A 17,255-nucleotide genomic window follows, 5' to 3' on the forward strand; every position below is an offset into this window, starting at 1 on the left:
CGACAAGTTTGCACATGTTATGAAGGTTCACTTCTTTGTTTTATGGTCTGTTACTCTTATCGAAATGTCATGGATCAGCATATATTGTAAACTCAAGTGATGAAGTGAAAGTGGAATGAGAAGTGAAAACCATAAGCTCAGCCATTGTTTTTTTTACCACAAAAATAATTCAAATAACACGCATTTTTTTTCGAGGTTTTCGAGTGATCCAAATCAATCAAAAAAAAACCCCCAACGGGAGGCGGAATGACGCGCGCGATTGTATGACCGTAAGCTCATGGGTGAGTGCTTGGGGGCCGGGTTTGTTTGTACGAAGAGCATGGGATAGCGTATCATGGAGATATATAAAATGATAAATAAATATCATCCCACCGAGTGGAAAAGTGGATATGGATAAACTTATTGAACAACAGCATCGACGTATCCATTAGATAAAGGAATTTCACCCGGGGGCAGATAGTGCTAAAAAGGATTTGTAAAACAACGGGGACCGTCGATTCTCTACTTTGTCACCTCGAACTTCTCGTTAGTCCCAAGCCTTATCGTCATAAAAAAATAGCCAAACAGCGCGCGATTTGTCGAGGCGGACCCACCCCCAACCCCGACCGACACGGCAACCTCCCCATCATGGGAGGGTGGATCCACAGTCGGTTAGTAGGACCACCACCATGGATAAAGGGGAATGGACAGGCCCTGACCAGGGGGGTCCCATGACAAGCATCCCCCAGACCTAGGCCAGGCGCGGACCGCCAAGGATGTGAATTATGAAAAATATGACTGAGAACAAAAAACTAAAAAAAACATTGACACAGCCGGCCCGAAGGAGCCGCGGAGCGCTAGGTTTTTGTTTATCTCGTTTGGAGGGTTTTTTTTTATGTTTAGCAGTGTCTGGTGTTCTTTTTAATGGTGACGATAACAAAGCTATTCTTTATTAGCCTTCTCTTGTATTAGCATTCAACCAGCATAAGGATGTTCTGGTATTTATTTCCTCAAGGGATTTTGAGTCATGAGTGATTAGACCACGAGAATTTTGTATTATTTAACAAATTGCGAGGCTTTTTTCCATAGAAACTTACCGATTACATCCTGTACCATCACGGTTAATCACAAAGTCTTCACAGAACATATCACAAAGTGTTTTGCTACCCACCTGTGTTAACACACCTCCATTCGGGCAAATGCCAGAAAGCGAGGCATCGTCGATATCTTCGATCAAGCCAAAAAATAACACAAGTAGTGACCTAAGTTATAATTATATAGGAGGGCTGTATGTAACATTAGTAAAAAGTCTCAGCGTAAAAAATACACTCATATATATTTTTAAAAAGGAGGGACGTTGATCATCATTATTGAAATATAAGTCAAATTCTCTGGTGCTCCCAAAATTCAACGCTTTTTACTGAGAACTTTAAAAGTGATTTTGTTTGTACTAACGGTGCAGTGACTGGCCCAATCTGTAAGTTGAAAGCCTCGGCTCACAGATACACCGGGAACAGTCCCGGCGGGTTTTGTTTTTCGCAACGTCCTGGGCACCAAAGGTATTTTGAATTCTTTTTGCATTCGTCATATCTGGAATAGGAAAGGAAGACACCTAGATGTCTACGTGTTTTCCGATGTTGGTTAATAGGATTATAGGTAATGAGTGGTGTACGAAGCGGAGCAAAGCAAACTGAGATTTGATGCCATTACACGTTTTTTATGACAAGGAAGCCTTGAAAACGAAGAAGCAATTAGGGCAAGCATCTTCGAGGAAAATTACGTCAACTACTTCCGGCCTGTAGGTTGATATATCGTTGGCGTTCGTCAAAATGTCGACCACTTTCTCATCAATGCAAAAAACCGTTCATCCATGGCGTCCAAAAAATGATGAAAGCATAAACTCGATGAAGAGTTTTTTTTAAGGCGGCGTTGCGTATGTAGGTTAAAATGCATTACTTTGGCATAAGTTTTTTAGTTCCAATAGGAGAAATTTCGCGTTTCGCGCCCACCCAACACTTCATGGCATGCCAGCATGCTCTTAGGTTTTGTTCTCCTTACCTTGGCAGCTCATCTTGTCTGTTGGCGGAGGTACCCAAGCTCGCAGTCACACATGTATGACCTGGCCTTGGTTAACACACTGACCATGTTCACATAGCTCGGGCTGGTTGAGGCACTCGTTGATTCTATCGATTGACAATGATCTCCAGTCAATGGGGTACCAACCCCCGTATGAAAGGTATGGAGTTTCTCTTACACTTTATTTTCTTTACCCCCACCGGTAAATCCACGGTACAATCGGTATAAGTAGCCATGTCATCCATATCGGGAACAATCCCGGTACACCCGGCAATGGAAAACACCGCTGAGTTATTCATCACTTCCTTTCATTACCCTCATAGTCGAGTATAATCCCGGTACACCCGGTATAATTCATTATATCAATCATATTCCGTTACATTCGGTACCATCTCCGTAACCAGTTTTCACAAACGCACTGATAGGATTCCGGAGTATTAACGCATGTCCATGGAGTGATACACTTGCAGTTCCGGTCGCACATTCCTCCACATCTGAGAGAAATTACAGTAATACATTTACTATAGTGGCATCTTTGTACTACACCAGAAAACCTTGGTGAGCGGTCAACTAGATCGACCAGTAGCTATTACCCGAGAGTGGGGTCGCTTGATAGTGATAGAACTGAAGTGATATATTTGCATTTTCATCATCAATTGAACTGTTCAAGGCCGCTTTGCCCATCCTTTGAACCTAGGGACAAGCCACAGGCAGTTGAGAAAGAGAAATCTAATTCAAAGGAAGTTGGACAGTAGATTATATTCTTAATAGAAGTGCTATTTCTATAGTTTATGCTGATGGTTATCCCAAAATTACATGTTCTTGTGGCTCCTAACGTTTATGAATGTTAGATAATGCGCGCAATTCTGATAATGAATATCGAAATAAATTATGTAAGCATTTTTGTTAGGAAGTAAGGGGTTTTGTTTGTTTGTTAGAAATGTTACCTGTGCACGTTAATCCCATCTCACCAACAAAACCAGGTTTACATCACATCGGAACGAGCCAACATGTTTGAACAATAAGCATTCTCATGCACTGAGATGATTCCTCTTACATTCATCAATATCTGAAACAGAGAGAACAGACATTATTATGCTCAGTATTAATTATGAGCTCATCGACCACCAGGGTTTCTTTATTTGACCACGGTGCAGTAGGTTTGAAACACCCCCATCAAAATACGACCGCAACCATTTCAAGTTCTAGTACTTCATAATATTTCCAAGTCCTTACTACTCGGACTTTAAAAATATTTCCAAAGTAGTCGAACTTTGAAATAAAAAACAAACATCAACAAAAAAGAGTATAAGAGGTCGTGTCAAATACTCGCCCCTGTAATTCTATTGACAAGGGTGTAGGCAGACGGCAGTTGAAATTCCACTCGGATTTTGAACCCCAATAGAATTCAGCAACTCGTATGGAAACATCCTTCAAAAAAAGCGTATTGTATTTATTGTAAGGTTAAATTTGAAAGGACGACAAAAAATGGAAAAAGGGAAAATCTTTATATTTCACCACAAAGTTTTTGAGTTAAAATGTAACAGAGAAACTTTGCGGGTGAGCTGTCAATTCCAAAACCTGTCTCTACCTTTGAATTTGTGAGCTAATCGATTGTATATGGGATTTTTGATATCACCCACGCATTAGTAGTTCCCTTAGCTATTTCATATCCTTGGCCCGCAGAGGCATGTGAAGGACCCTGGAGTTAGTTCTGCAAACGCCTCGTTTGTACAAAGTTGGATCTCTTGACACTCATCCACATATTGAAGAGGAAGATTGCCGCGTTCAGGAGAATCATTTCTGGTCTTTCGAAATCGAAAATATGTACTTCCTTTTACATATGCGCGGAGTGTAGTCATACACAAGTGCTACGCAACAGACGTGGATCGTTCCCACTGATCTCTATAACGTTATATATTGAATTATTCCAAATACAAATAACTGAAAGAGAAAAATATGTTAAGTGGCAACGCTGTAAATTGTTATTGATACTTATTTAAGGAATATAAAATGCGCGCGCATGTCTATGTTGATATAACACACGAGAAGCTGTGATAGAACACGGAGAAGCAAGTTAGGAACACAAGGAGTGTAGCAGGTGTTTTTATTGCTTAACGAGTGCTCTCCTCTACAGCTCCCAGAGTGATTAGACACAGTAAAGAGCACACACACGCAGCCGTATTATATTTATTTTCTAACAAATAGTTGTTTGAAACGACTTTGCAGCGAAACACGTCTCTGTCTTCTGATCATAAACACGGTAAAACCAGCAATCGAGCATGCGCGTGATATATCTCAAATACATGATTTTTTGAAAATTTGATTTTGCCGACAATGTTTGATTAAGTATAAGAACGCAAACAATCACAAGTTCAAAAGGAAACTTACATCAACGCAAAATTTATTCCATGACTTTAGATTGCATAATAATTGCTATGACATTTTGCTTTGCTTACCAATACATGATCTTCTATCGACGGACGCCGAGTACCCGGTGGGTACATGTACAAAAGTCACCTCCTACTATAATTCGTGGAATTTGTTCACTTGCACACAGAGGTCTGGGTTCTCCCTGCATTTCGTTGAGATCTTTAAATTAAATCAAGCCAAATTGATTAAGAGTTTTCATAATTGACCATTTCATGCTGTAAAATTCAAACGAAGTGGGCATCTAGTCCTGGAGTGACGGGAGGAGCGAGACAAAAGGACGCAGGGAGGGAGAAGAATGAAAGTATGGAGGGAGGGAGTAGGGGGGAGGAAGAAAGAAGAGAATGAAAACAGGAATGAAGGTCGAGTGAAGGAAAGGAGGGGATGGGAAGAAAGAGGGAATTTAGAAGGGAAGAGACGGTCAAGTGACAAGGAAGGAAGGAAGGAAGGAAGAGAAAGAACGAAGAAGTGTCATACCTTCACACGTTCTCCCATCAGGCTGATAAAGTAAAAAATCCAGCATTACATGCACAGGTGTAGCTACCGACAGTATTGTTACAAAACTTCAGCACATCGACCGTTCTCGACCCAAACACTCGTCATAGATCTGATCCAAATACCAACAAAATAACGCATAAATTCACCAGCACCTTCTATAAAAGTCTAGATGTTCAGTCAATCTTTGCATGAAGAACACAGTAGAGTTTTTACACCGATGTCTATCGAAAAGGGCCTGGATACCTATTTAGCTGAACAATAGATTAGGTCAGGAAGTCTTCTCTAAAACCAACTGACTCTTTAGAAGCTACGTAGTTATTTCCATCTATAGATGTCCTCCAGTTAGTTTTCTCTCTTCTGTTTTGAAAGCCAAGGGATTTCAAAATGTGACCTAGCCTTCCTATACAGGCGAGGTTCGTTTTCAAGATGGAGTTCTATTCCTTGACTGACAAACTTTCTTTCTTTACCTTTTATAATTTTTCGGCTGGCACAGCTAGGTAACACAGGGTAAACAGTTTTTATTTAAACATATTAAAATTATTTCATAATTCTATTACTAATATATTCTATTATTAATTTATAAATATAAATTCTTGTAAATAAAAAATTGTTTCTACCCACACAGTCCTTCATGTTGGCTGTCGGCTCGAACCCAATGTTACAGATGCACTGATAGCCACCGTTAAAATTCTGGCATCGTCCATGGATTACACCATTAGTATCAGAGCACTCATTTTTATCTAGAGGTAGATGGACAACACATAAATATCAAACGTATTTTCGTATTTTATTTTCTTATTCATCTCTTGCTCGAAAGATCTCTTTAGATCTCTTTAGATTGAGCGTAATGTTTTGCCCATTTTAGACCATGTGTCATTCTCTTGAGAATAGTATTCTTGTTTGAGTTGTATCCATATTTATGTGTAATCATTAAACAAAGAAATGATACTCTGGGGAAATAACACGATTGATCTGAAATGGTAAGACATTACACTCAAGGTAAAGAGGTTTGTAGAGCACTTGCACTAAATCCTCACCTAAGAATCAAAACATTGGAAAATTTTTACATCTTAAGAATTGCATTTCCTTAAGAAGGGGGAATGTTGAACCACAAATTGGGAATTAGGAACCATTCATTATTTTTGTATGCCAGGGGGTGAGCTGGCAAGAATGAGGGGAGGGGGAGCAGCATAGACTCAGAAATTATTAGAGATTAAAGGGGGAGGGGGGGGGGGGGAGATGGGGGGATCCCAAGTTCCTAATAAAAAGTGGGAAACCCTGTCTTTGAAGGAGTCATAATGTTTTTAGTTTGCTTGAATTAATCTTGGCGTATCTCACCCACTCCCTCGGCAAATAATGAATGGTCCCTTACTGCAAGCTAGGAGGTTTATCAATAATACCAAATTTTAGGGCCAATTTGCATGGGTTGCAATAGCTTTTAATTTCTTGTGGGACAATTCCATGCGAAGTGAATGATGACAAAACAAAGCATGTTCTCCTAAAGGTTGATAATAATGAAGCCTGTCTTAGAAAATTGAGCCATTTGTGCATTAATAAGATTACATTCACTATTATCTTTTGGTGAATCTTATATTATGACTCGCTTGAAAAGAACTGATCTCAGAATAAAACTAAACCTATTTAAATGATTTTTCCAATCAAAGATAAAAATATTTTTTATTTGTTAATTAACTGACAAAAACTTCATATCTAATTTTCAAGACTTGTGTAAGAACATACATAAGTGAAGTGCTATATTGCTTTGAGCATATCTGTTTTAAACTCCATGATTCCATGCTATATTGGTAGTGATTCTCTAACTAGTGACATTTTTCAAAGGGAAAAAAAATATTTTCAAAAACTAAATTTCAAAACAAATGCACTATGATAATCAGAAACTCATGATTTTTATATGATTCATAGTAAAATACAGGATGAAAATTTGGTTTCAAAAGCACTTTAAGGTGGAATCTCCTGTCACTTGTTTAGAAAGGACAAAATAATATTGTTTACATACCTTCACAACTGACTCCATCCTTCATGAGTTCCATTCCATCAGGGCAGACACACTTGTAACTACCAATAGTGTTCACACATCTTCCATCTGAACAAGGGCTCTGCTCACATTCATTAATATCTAAAAAAATAAAACACATGAGATCATTATGATCTTATAACCTAACCTGATTGTCACTGGCCAACCATGGGTGCCTATCAGCCAATCAATGCATAGGGTCTTAAAAGCATTCCAGATGAGTAATCATTGCTTGATTGTCACATGACTAACCATCAGCCAATCAAAACAATCATGGAGCTTGCATAGTCCTCCAAGCACTCCCATTTGACTGATCACCAGCCTACTTCTGCCAGCCAATCAAAATGTAGGCCATAGCTATAAAGATAGCCATGCCATTTTGCTTCCACATGACTGGTCACATGATTCTATGTAACCAATGAAAGTCTAGAATTTTAACTATGCAGGCCTATCATGCCCCCATTTTTTGTACCTGGCCAGTCACATGATTTTATCTAACCAATGAAAGTCTAGAATTTTACCTAAGTAGACCTCTAATGTCACCATCTTTTCCACGCAACCAGTCATGTGGTTCTACCTAGCCAATCAAAGTCTACCGCTATCTCCTTCACGTAACCAGTCACATGATTCTGCCTAGCCAATCAATGTCTAGCAGCTTACCTATGCAGACCTCCATCATCATTGGTGCGTTCCGGAACCCTCGGTAACAGTCGCAGCGGAATGCACCAGGAGTGTTAGTACATGTGCCGTTACCACACAGACCAGCAGAAATAATACACTCATCGATATCTAGAAACAATGAATAAGGATTAGATCAACAAATGTTCCTGTATGCTTGGTGTTACAACTTAGAACTGCGTTGAAGCCTCAATAACGTGTGGAAGTTGAGATCTCCGGTTTTCCTCTCTGCGCAATAATCTCTTAAATTCCAATTCCATATTGGAACGAGGGCGCTATTAATTGCTTTCCTCTTAAAACAAGGACGTTAAAAGATAAGCATGGTTAAACCAATTTGAAATCTTACCTTCGCACAATCGTCCATCAGCGCTGATACCGTATCCTTGGTTACACTCACACTGGAATGTTCCTTGTTTGTTGACACACCTTCCATTAAGGCACAGTTCTTCCATCATGCTGCATTCGTTAATATCTAAAGAAAATGTACCACAGAGATCAATTTCGGGTCAATTCAGGAATTCTCTCTAGTACATATGAAGTGTCCAAAGTCAAAAACAAACACATCACAGTTAAATATCATTCATTTTGCATTGATCACGTAGAAATTGATTTCTCTGTCTCCCCTGAGCCAGAAGCTTATGACTAACACCTTCGACGACGGATCAAATTGAAATGATCTACCATTGCGCTTCTAGTTCTCATTTGATAGCGGAAGGAATAGTGTTTTTGTATTTGGTACGGTAGTCCTGACTGACTTAGTACTTACCCGAGATTCTCGGTCCGATGAGCTTAAATCCTGGTTTATCAGTACCGCACAGCCTTTTGAATTCATCTTAAAGAAAAGAAAAAACGCATATTACCTTTTCTTCTTCACTCGACACTTAGTAAACGACCGATCAGAGGAAACCGAGTGGTCGATGCGCAAGTGGTCGGTCGATAATTGCGTCAAGAACGATGCCAGTCAAAATAATGGTACCGTAGAAAAGTAATAATAGTAATAAAACAAGAATGTATTATTAATACCAGTGTTCTGTAATGGGCACTCTTGACAAGGGTTTCCCCATCCAGCAGCCTTGACGGATGAACAACAACAATCATCTTTTCTGTAACTTCCACGGAACGCTTTTCCACACCCGGCGCTTGAGACTGACATATAACAAGTGTCCTTACGAAGATCTGAAAATGGAAATATTATGCGAAAGTTATTTTTCGGGTACATAAAGTCGTTAAAAAGTTCTTTCTTTTCTTCTTCAATTTCGTCTTCTTCCGCGCTCATTAACACAGCCTCCTATTTCTATATTTTTCTTCCTTATTGTCCGCGATTTTGACTTCCACAGGGATGTAGTTTCCTCATTACAATAAGCTAGGATTTCACTAGAGATACGAATGCTGTAAGTATACATATTCTTCCCTCTTCGACCTTCTCTACTGCATCTTGTTTACCCTTTCATAAGACTCAACGTCTCCTTCCCGAAGAAAGGCTTTCTCTAGCATGCCTTCGTTACCAAAGAAAACCAAATATGAGCATAAGGAAAAGAAAGGAATCTTTTAATTTGTGCGTGTATACTTTCTTGTACATCCAGTGGGGGGAAAAAATTACTGTATGTCGATTTGCATCTATGGGTCAAATAACACTCCAAGTCTCTGCAGTAATACCTACCAACACATACATTCCTTGTAAGATCTAATGTTAGCCCTGGTGAACATTCGCATCGGTAGCTTCCGGGTGTGTTTCTGCAGATGCCGTTGCGACACAACCCAGGGAATACCGAACATTCATCGACATCTGGTGAGAAAACATGCGAGAGTATTATACAGTGACTCTAGCCATAAGGCAGTGGTGCGCAAGGTTGTGTTTTTAATAAGTACAGAAAATTTTCTTTGTGTGTCAACCATTCGTACCTGTACATCTTGGTTCATTCTGGACGGCATAACCAGGATCACACTTTTGTCCTTGAAAAAGAAAAGGATGCATTGGTAAAGCGAGGCGTTATTGTCAATCTTTTGGATAACATTTTGATTGGTTTCTTCCATCCTTCCCTACATCCATACCATTCATTGGCCTTTTACGATCTTCCATTGCAATTCTATTATTTCATCTCTCTTTTTTCCTTGTTTCCTTTCTTCCACTTCCTTCTTTCCTTCTGTCTTTTTCTATCCATTCTATTTTCTTTCATTCCTAAAATTTATATTTCCTTTATTCTTGTTTTCATTCCTTTGCTTGCTTGCTTACTGACTTCAATCCATCCATAATGACTCCTCTCTACTTTCTCACAGCTTCAGAAACCCACACATTTACTTAACATTCTAATAACCAAGTATTCGAACATCTTACTCAAAGTCGGACACTTTTGGCAGGGGCTTCCCCATCCTTTACCAAGAGCCGACTGACAACACACTTCCCTGGTAACAGCACCATTGATGGGTTCTTCACATTTATCAAGCACAATCTTTGTCCAGCATTGGGCAGTTCGACGATCTGAATCAACAATAAGAATCGCATCAAAACTTGCAGTTATATAAGGAAAATGATCCCTCTGTGCGCACGAAAAATTGTTGGTTAATTCTTCAAAATGCATGTAATTGCAGGAAACACTTTAGGTGCAAATAGCGCAAAATGTTTGAAAAAGATCGAGTGTTTTCACCTTGACAAATTCGTTTGGTTGCATCTAGGGTTAGTCCACGTGGGCATTCACACAAGAAGCTGCCTCTTGAGTTGATACACGTTCCATAGACGCACTGGTCTTTGACTGCGCATTCGTCAATGTCTGTCAAAAGGGAAAACAAATAAAAATTATTGAAGGAGATTTAATGTACGCTGCGCTTCTCTAGCTATACCTTACCTAACCCCATCCCTTTTTTTTTGAAAGAGTCATGAGGACTGATGTTGAATCGGTACCACAGGAAGACTGTCTATATCTCCTTCATCAGAGATAACATAAAGTCTAAACCTAAATCTAACCTTCGCACATCTGTGTTGCGGAGCTGAAGCTGAATCCAGTTGGACAGACACACTGGTATGTTCCGGGGAGATTCTTACACGTTCCTCCTTTACAAAGCTGAGGATTCTCCAAGCACTCGTCAATTTCTAAGATTTAAAATATTAGAACACGATATTAATGGTGTATTGAAATTATTCATTGGTAACCACTCTATGACCCGTAGCTTCGTATGCAAACGTCCTTAGGGTCGTCACGCAACGCTCTGCGTCACGAGCCCAGGGACATCTGCGGCTACATTTTTAGTGGAATCTATTTGGTAATGTTCACTTACCGATACAACGCTTTCGAGTCGAATCACTTCGATAACCGGTCTTACAGTCACAGACGAAGTCTCCATTGGTGTTGCGACAATTTCCATTCTCACATATTCCTATCTTCATTCCTGCGGTGTTCTGGCATTCATCAATATCTATTCAAAACATAGTTTTTTTCATTTAGACTAACTAAAAAATATATATATTGAAAAAAAATTAACATAGTGATTAACGTGTGAGTAATGAGTTGCACGCATAGTATTTCGAAGGTAATGATAGTGTGTGAGCAAGTGCATGTGGGTCAAGTTGAAAACCAACACAAATTCTGAATTCATTAAAATACTTTTTTGGTAATTTTTTTTTTTCGAAGGAAGTTAATTATAAGCCTTTATATCATGTTGTCATTCTTACCTGTACCGTCACATGCCATTCCAGGCCCTTTACAGCAAACTCGCTTGTATTCGGCTGAAAAAAGAAGCAACTCTTAGTTTAGGACTCAGTGCAAGGGGTCTATTTGATATATCGGAGAATTTCCAAGAACTTAACTTGAGTTTTGATTCATTGAATTATAAGCTAAAGACGTACCTGTTCCTTTTCGAGGACAAGGGGAACAGGGCGTGTCCCACCCCCTCTGACCCCCATTATCCATACCGCAGCAACATTGAGAGACTGTCAATAGATTCAACAGTGGCTCTGAACATTGGCCATTTAAGATCTTCGAGAAACATTGAGCCCTACGAATATCTGAAAAAGAAAAAAATGTAACTCTAGGTTTAATGAAAAAACGTGATTTTCATGTGATCGTTAGTAGTTAGTACTTGCTGAGTAGTTAGAAAATAGAAGTTTGTCTTTTTCCTTGCTCGTTATCTGTCTGACCCATCAAGCTGACTAGTGTCAAATCTACTGACCACAGTGTATCCCTTTGAAGTATATAGCTCAAAGGAGATGGACGTATTAAAACATCACGGGCCATATGTCGACCAATGGTGTCAGAATACGTCACAAGTGAATCTTGTACTTTATATTTTGGATTGCTTATTGACCAGTAGTGAAGGAGCAACGCCCATGTCTTTCAAGGATGCATGAGGTCAATATGGAAGATAATTGACCATCTATTGACCAATCACGTCAGAGAAACTTATATATGATATTAGAACAAAGTGAAAATCGTTCGAGAATGAATGGGGTCCATATTAGAGATATAGATCACCTATTCACCAATGACATCCGTAAAAAGTGCATTTCCTTTATTGGGTCCGTATGGCCAAAGAAACTTGCACTTTTACGAAGTAATGGTAAAGTATGCATCTTTTCTTGTCTTACCTACACATCTGTGCCCATCTGCACTTACAGCATAACCAGCGTCACAGACGCATCGGTAGTTTCCGGGGGAGTTGACGCATCTTCCATTCAAACACACGTTTTGCACCGATATACACTCGTTGATATCTACAATTTAATCAGTACTAAGGATTAACAGTTTTTATCGTGATTTTTAAACGCGTGGGATGTTGGGAGAGCACTATTGTTTGTCTTGAGGGTGTCTGTTTGTCTTTCAAATCGAGCGCCGCATTAGGAATATACAGTCAATTCAAAAATGTTGTCGACCAATACAAGCCTACGCGACTGGACCGAAAGGAACTCTGGGTAGTAATCATTGAAGCCGAGTTGACTCCATAATTTTATCTGACTAGTTATGCCTGGTTTACAGCACGAACCTTCGTAGGTGAGGCGGGAAGTGTTGGAGGAGACGTTCATTAATGCCTTCATATTTTCGGAATTGTGAACTGAATCATAACTACTTTGTTTTTCTTCACCTAAACCCGAAGACATGCATTTGATGGATCGTTTCTCGCCATTATTATCTTATTACTAGCGGGAACAATTAATTCAGAACGAATATTTAACCGCTTCAGTGATTTTTACCCATATTCCTTTCGGTCCAGTCGCGTAGGCTTGAGCCGGTCGACGACAACGTTTTTTGGATTGACTGTATACCGTAGGGAATCTATGCGAACAGTGCAATAAGAGTAGTGATGCTAGACAAAAAATGTTTGCAGATTTTCCTTTGTTCAGTTTCTATTCTGACCTTCACATCTGTTTTCCTCCGAGGTAGACGCAAATCCACTGTTACAGACACAACGATAGCTTCCAGGAGTGTTCTCACAGACGCCATTACGGCACATCTGCCCTTGACTCTTACACTCGTTGGTATCTACGTGAAGTAAGTAAGTAATTGAGCGAATAAATTATCTCGTAAATTATCAACACCAAGGCAGTATAATCTACCGAAGCCTTAGACTAAGGCGGATAAAACAGCCGAGGTATTGATAATTTACGATATCATGCGAAAACTAAATTCAATAATCGTTTTATCATACATTTTGTAAACTAAGAATAAAAGTTAAATTTTGCTTTCGAAAAAATATTTCAATCTTTGCCGTGACCTTGAGTGAACTTGACATGATAAATCTATTATCTGTAGGTTTTCCAGCAGATTACACATTTATAATGTCAAGTTCACGCGATATCAAGGATTGGCTGTCGGCTCTCGGCCAGTCAGTAACAGTTGTCTTCACTCGCGAGTTGTACGATTGAAGTATCGAGCAATAGCAGTGAAGGACATACGTACAAATCAGTTTATCCATTTGAGCAACATCGTATATGTGTTTTCCAGACTATTACTCACCAACACAGTTGCGGTTGTCTTCACTTAACTCGTATCCAGTTTTACATATGCATCGGAATGCTCCACCGACATTTACACATCTTCCGTTACGACAGACATTTGGCTTAAGACACTCATTCATATCTAAAAGAAAAGTGTGAATTAGAAAAATGGTACTCTGCTGTACTCGCTCACGATGTGGTTGATATGATCAGCCTCTTTTCAACCTCTCCGGCGATGTACTTTCTTTTACTTTATGCGCTCTATCAGGTCAGGGAAGTCAGAATTCTGCACTCTTAAACTGGGCAGCGACATATAGCAGTTTTCGTATGACTGTGAAACGCTCACGGCACGAACAAGGTCGTGACCAATCCGACCAATCACATTGCTCGAGAAATTACTCTCCATCCAATCAAAAACCCAAAACACGGCATAGACATGGTCAACGCAAATTCACGAGTCTGCCAGAACAATCACATTGCGCGAGAAAATAATCCCCAAATCAAAATTCTAGAAAACATCCCGGTCACTGCCAGGCACGCATACGACGACGACTTTTTCACAGTGATACGAAAAAATGCTCTTAGAGACCAATAAAAGCGCAATACCTACCATCACACCGACTTTTGTCTAACGAAAGTGTGTAACCAGTGTTACAAGTACATCTGAAGCTACCAATAGTATTTGTACATCGTCCATTTTCGCAGACGTTTTGCTCAACACATTCATTCACATCTGTAAACATATAAAAGGTATTAGTTCTGTTAAATACGTTATTTTTCCTGGATGCAGAGCCAGAGTTTCTGTGTATGCTGCTATAGTCCAGCTTCTTTCTGCAGTATCTCTAAGTTGGTTCGATTCCTGAAACTATCATGTTAGTAGAGTTGCTTCTTGCTGCTGTACTGTTCTTTAAGGGCTTTTCTTAGAGTTCTTCTGTTTACCACACTCCGCAAATAATAACAAGCTATTTCCAATTTGATCATAAAACGCGGTTAAAAGTTTGATAGCATCAGGCTCGTAAAACAAAGGACGTTATATACTGGCTAAATGAATGGATCTTATATGCTTGTTTGGAATTGAACGACAATGGCATCCACAAATCAATTATGAGTGTCCCTTCCGCTGAAAATGAGACCATGCATTGTTTATCTTACCTACACATCCTCGTCCATCGGGTCCGGGCTTGTACCCCTTGTTGCAAGTGCATCGGAATGAGCCTTCAGTATTCACGCAGCGGCTGTTTGGGCAAAGTGAAGGATTCTCGACACACTCATTCCTGTCTGTAAAGCATTATGCAAAAAAATAAGCAAAAATAATAATAATCCTAAAAAAAGATTACTAATTTTTGGCATCACTTTCAGATTAATAAATTTCTTCAATAGCTTTTTTTTCTGGCTGTATACACTTATTTCAATGAACTTAGTCACCTGAAAAGCTACAAAGCTGAGGCCGACAAGGATTATGGGTAGATACATTTTACATGTTTTAACCGCTTGATAACTGTTGATGGACTTGAGATCTTCTACCAGTTACAGTCTCAACTCTGAGCATCCTCAACTTCTGCAGTTTGTGTCAAAAGCTTTTCTTGTCGTAAATAAAATATTTCCCATGATTCTCAGCGATCACAGCTTTCTAGGTTTTTGGTGACTAACTTTATTGAAATAAGTATATACCTTTTCCAAAAAAGGTTGTCATCGTCAAAGGCAATAGGCGATAGGGGATAAGTGAAAAGCGATAGGAGATAGGTCATTCCAAGATCCAAGAATAGCTGGAATGACTTGTGTTTCTTCTTCTTCTCGTCAAGAGTATGGACCTTCGTGCTGAGACTGATTCGATGTTCTTTGCATTCATCGATACCATGTTTATGTCGCAATGACCTATCGCCTATCGCCTTTGGCGATGACAACCTTTTTTGAAATAGTTGTATGACCACCATTAAATGAAGATTCAAAGGCTTATGTCAACTTATTGAACCCAAACAATTGCACTAGCTAATTAGGTAAAAGTGTTTTGCTTTCAACTTACCAACACATGTACCGTTTCTATAAACATAGCCAGTGTTACAAACACATCTGTATCCATGAGGCATATCTTCACATCTTCCGTTTGGACAAAGACCGGTCATCGTTGCACACTCGTTCACCGCTGAAACAATAATCCCAGTATTTCATTGCCTTATATTGTGGGCTCGATCGAAGGGTAGTCAGCATGAGACTGGTACACTCTAATCTCCCCCCACCCCTTTGACATTTGCTTACCCTCCCTCCCTTCACAGATATCTATGCCTTGCTATGGGACTGTCTTTGGCTAGTTTGTTACTTACGTGGTGGCATGGCTGTTGTTGGCAGGTCCATTCCACAGAGCTTGTTATATACACCTAAGAGAACAAGAAGGGAATCGTGAATGGGCAACGCCTCTGAATGGGGAAAATTCAACTGAAAATAGCGAAAAACAGTTAAAATAAAAGCAAAAACGGGAAGCGTAAAATCATAGGATGAGAATAAGTTAAAGGAAGAGAAAAAGGTGACAATGATCCGAAAGGAGGAGGAATACTGAACTGGTCCTAAAGACCAAGGTCTTACTTGTTCCTTTAGCAGGGCATCGTTCACAGTTCGTTCCCCAACCCTTTGCTTTCATCATTGAACAGCAGCATCCTGCCTTGGTTGTAGTTGCCCTCAAGCCTTTGAAGCAGTAGCCGTTGATGATGTCCTCAAAACAGTAACCAGGCGTTGCATCTGTGTGATATCAAACATCAATTTTTAGAATTTGTTGAGTCTCTCCCTTGATTCAAGGATTCATTTCTGGTTTTCCCGTTTTCCTTCGATATCCTCCTAACGCGCTGGATTCCATTTCGATTGATAAATTAGCCTTGACCTGAGTTAGGGTCCGATGAAATTTGAAGATTTTCTCCCAAAACTTTCTGAACCTCTGTGATGCATCCTAGCTCCATTTTCAGCAGTCTTTAAGCATCATTTGTATCGACGATAAGGAATGGGGAGAGGGGAGGGAGGAAAGGAGGGCCCTCCTTTCCCTGCTCTTCCCATTCACCTTCGTCCCCTTCCCCACCTCCCCCCATACATTCCCCATACATTTTGGGCAGCTACGTAGGCTATCATTTACGTGTACGAATATGCACTCTGTCCTAGCAATATGAGTTACCTATGCAGTACATCTTGTCCGTGCTTGCCACGTATCCCCTGCTACAATTACATTCATAACCGCCATCCGTATTTATGCATCTACCATTGGCGCAAATGTTCGGGACTGTTTCACACTCGTTAATATCTTCAAATGAAAAAAGGGAACATGATATTAGCTTGTTTTATTTTCATTTTTATTGGTCTTGGTTAGACCAAACGCTTGCATTCCGATCCGGTTTACTGCAAAATTTCTTAAATCGCAACAATTCGTTTTTCGTGAGCAAATCATACTCAAATGATCCACCATAATGTGGTATAATAATATCTCTTTGGACGTAAATTGAAGTTTGAAAAGAGGTAGCGTTTTTCAATACAAGGAATTTCGCAGTACAAACAATAGACCCCTTCACGGTTCCCTGCGCCATCGTGAAAGGTAGCCTTTGCATCGAAGCGAGACGAACGGTGAGCTTGCACTGATAGGGACCTGTGAATAAT

The 17,255-nt window shown here is 39.8% G+C and overlaps 1 protein-coding gene across 1 annotated transcript in view; it reads right to left on the bottom strand.

Moving 5' to 3' along the window:
* Positions 1-17,255, bottom strand: part of LOC116300762 (fibrillin-1) — a 71,520-nt gene that overhangs the window by 42,410 nt on the left and 11,855 nt on the right. The window contains exons 9-34 of the mRNA XM_089025597.1: positions 16,780-16,905; positions 16,203-16,355; positions 15,944-15,997; positions 15,646-15,765; positions 14,775-14,900; positions 14,233-14,355; positions 13,642-13,764; positions 13,042-13,167; positions 12,276-12,401; positions 11,538-11,696; positions 11,364-11,417; positions 10,970-11,107; positions 10,659-10,784; positions 10,342-10,464; positions 10,032-10,175; positions 9,599-9,649; positions 9,357-9,482; positions 8,720-8,872; positions 8,463-8,528; positions 8,043-8,168; positions 7,679-7,807; positions 7,001-7,120; positions 5,601-5,723; positions 4,576-4,647; positions 3,113-3,124; positions 2,436-2,549 (exon numbers count right to left, since the gene is read on the bottom strand). Of these exons, the coding sequence (XP_088881723.1) occupies positions 2,436-2,549; positions 3,113-3,124; positions 4,576-4,647; positions 5,601-5,723; positions 7,001-7,120; positions 7,679-7,807; positions 8,043-8,168; positions 8,463-8,528; positions 8,720-8,872; positions 9,357-9,482; positions 9,599-9,649; positions 10,032-10,175; positions 10,342-10,464; positions 10,659-10,784; positions 10,970-11,107; positions 11,364-11,417; positions 11,538-11,696; positions 12,276-12,401; positions 13,042-13,167; positions 13,642-13,764; positions 14,233-14,355; positions 14,775-14,900; positions 15,646-15,765; positions 15,944-15,997; positions 16,203-16,355; positions 16,780-16,905 (2,913 nt within the window). The remainder of the gene's footprint in view (positions 1-2,435; positions 2,550-3,112; positions 3,125-4,575; positions 4,648-5,600; positions 5,724-7,000; positions 7,121-7,678; positions 7,808-8,042; positions 8,169-8,462; positions 8,529-8,719; positions 8,873-9,356; positions 9,483-9,598; positions 9,650-10,031; positions 10,176-10,341; positions 10,465-10,658; positions 10,785-10,969; positions 11,108-11,363; positions 11,418-11,537; positions 11,697-12,275; positions 12,402-13,041; positions 13,168-13,641; positions 13,765-14,232; positions 14,356-14,774; positions 14,901-15,645; positions 15,766-15,943; positions 15,998-16,202; positions 16,356-16,779; positions 16,906-17,255) is intronic.

The sequence above is a fragment of the Actinia tenebrosa genome, unplaced genomic scaffold (assembly GCF_029948245.1).
Source record: "Actinia tenebrosa isolate PJP-AT-01 unplaced genomic scaffold, QUT_ActTen_1.0 PGA_scaffold0__85_contigs__length_37466705, whole genome shotgun sequence".
NCBI classification, from domain to species: domain Eukaryota; kingdom Metazoa; phylum Cnidaria; class Anthozoa; order Actiniaria; family Actiniidae; genus Actinia; species Actinia tenebrosa.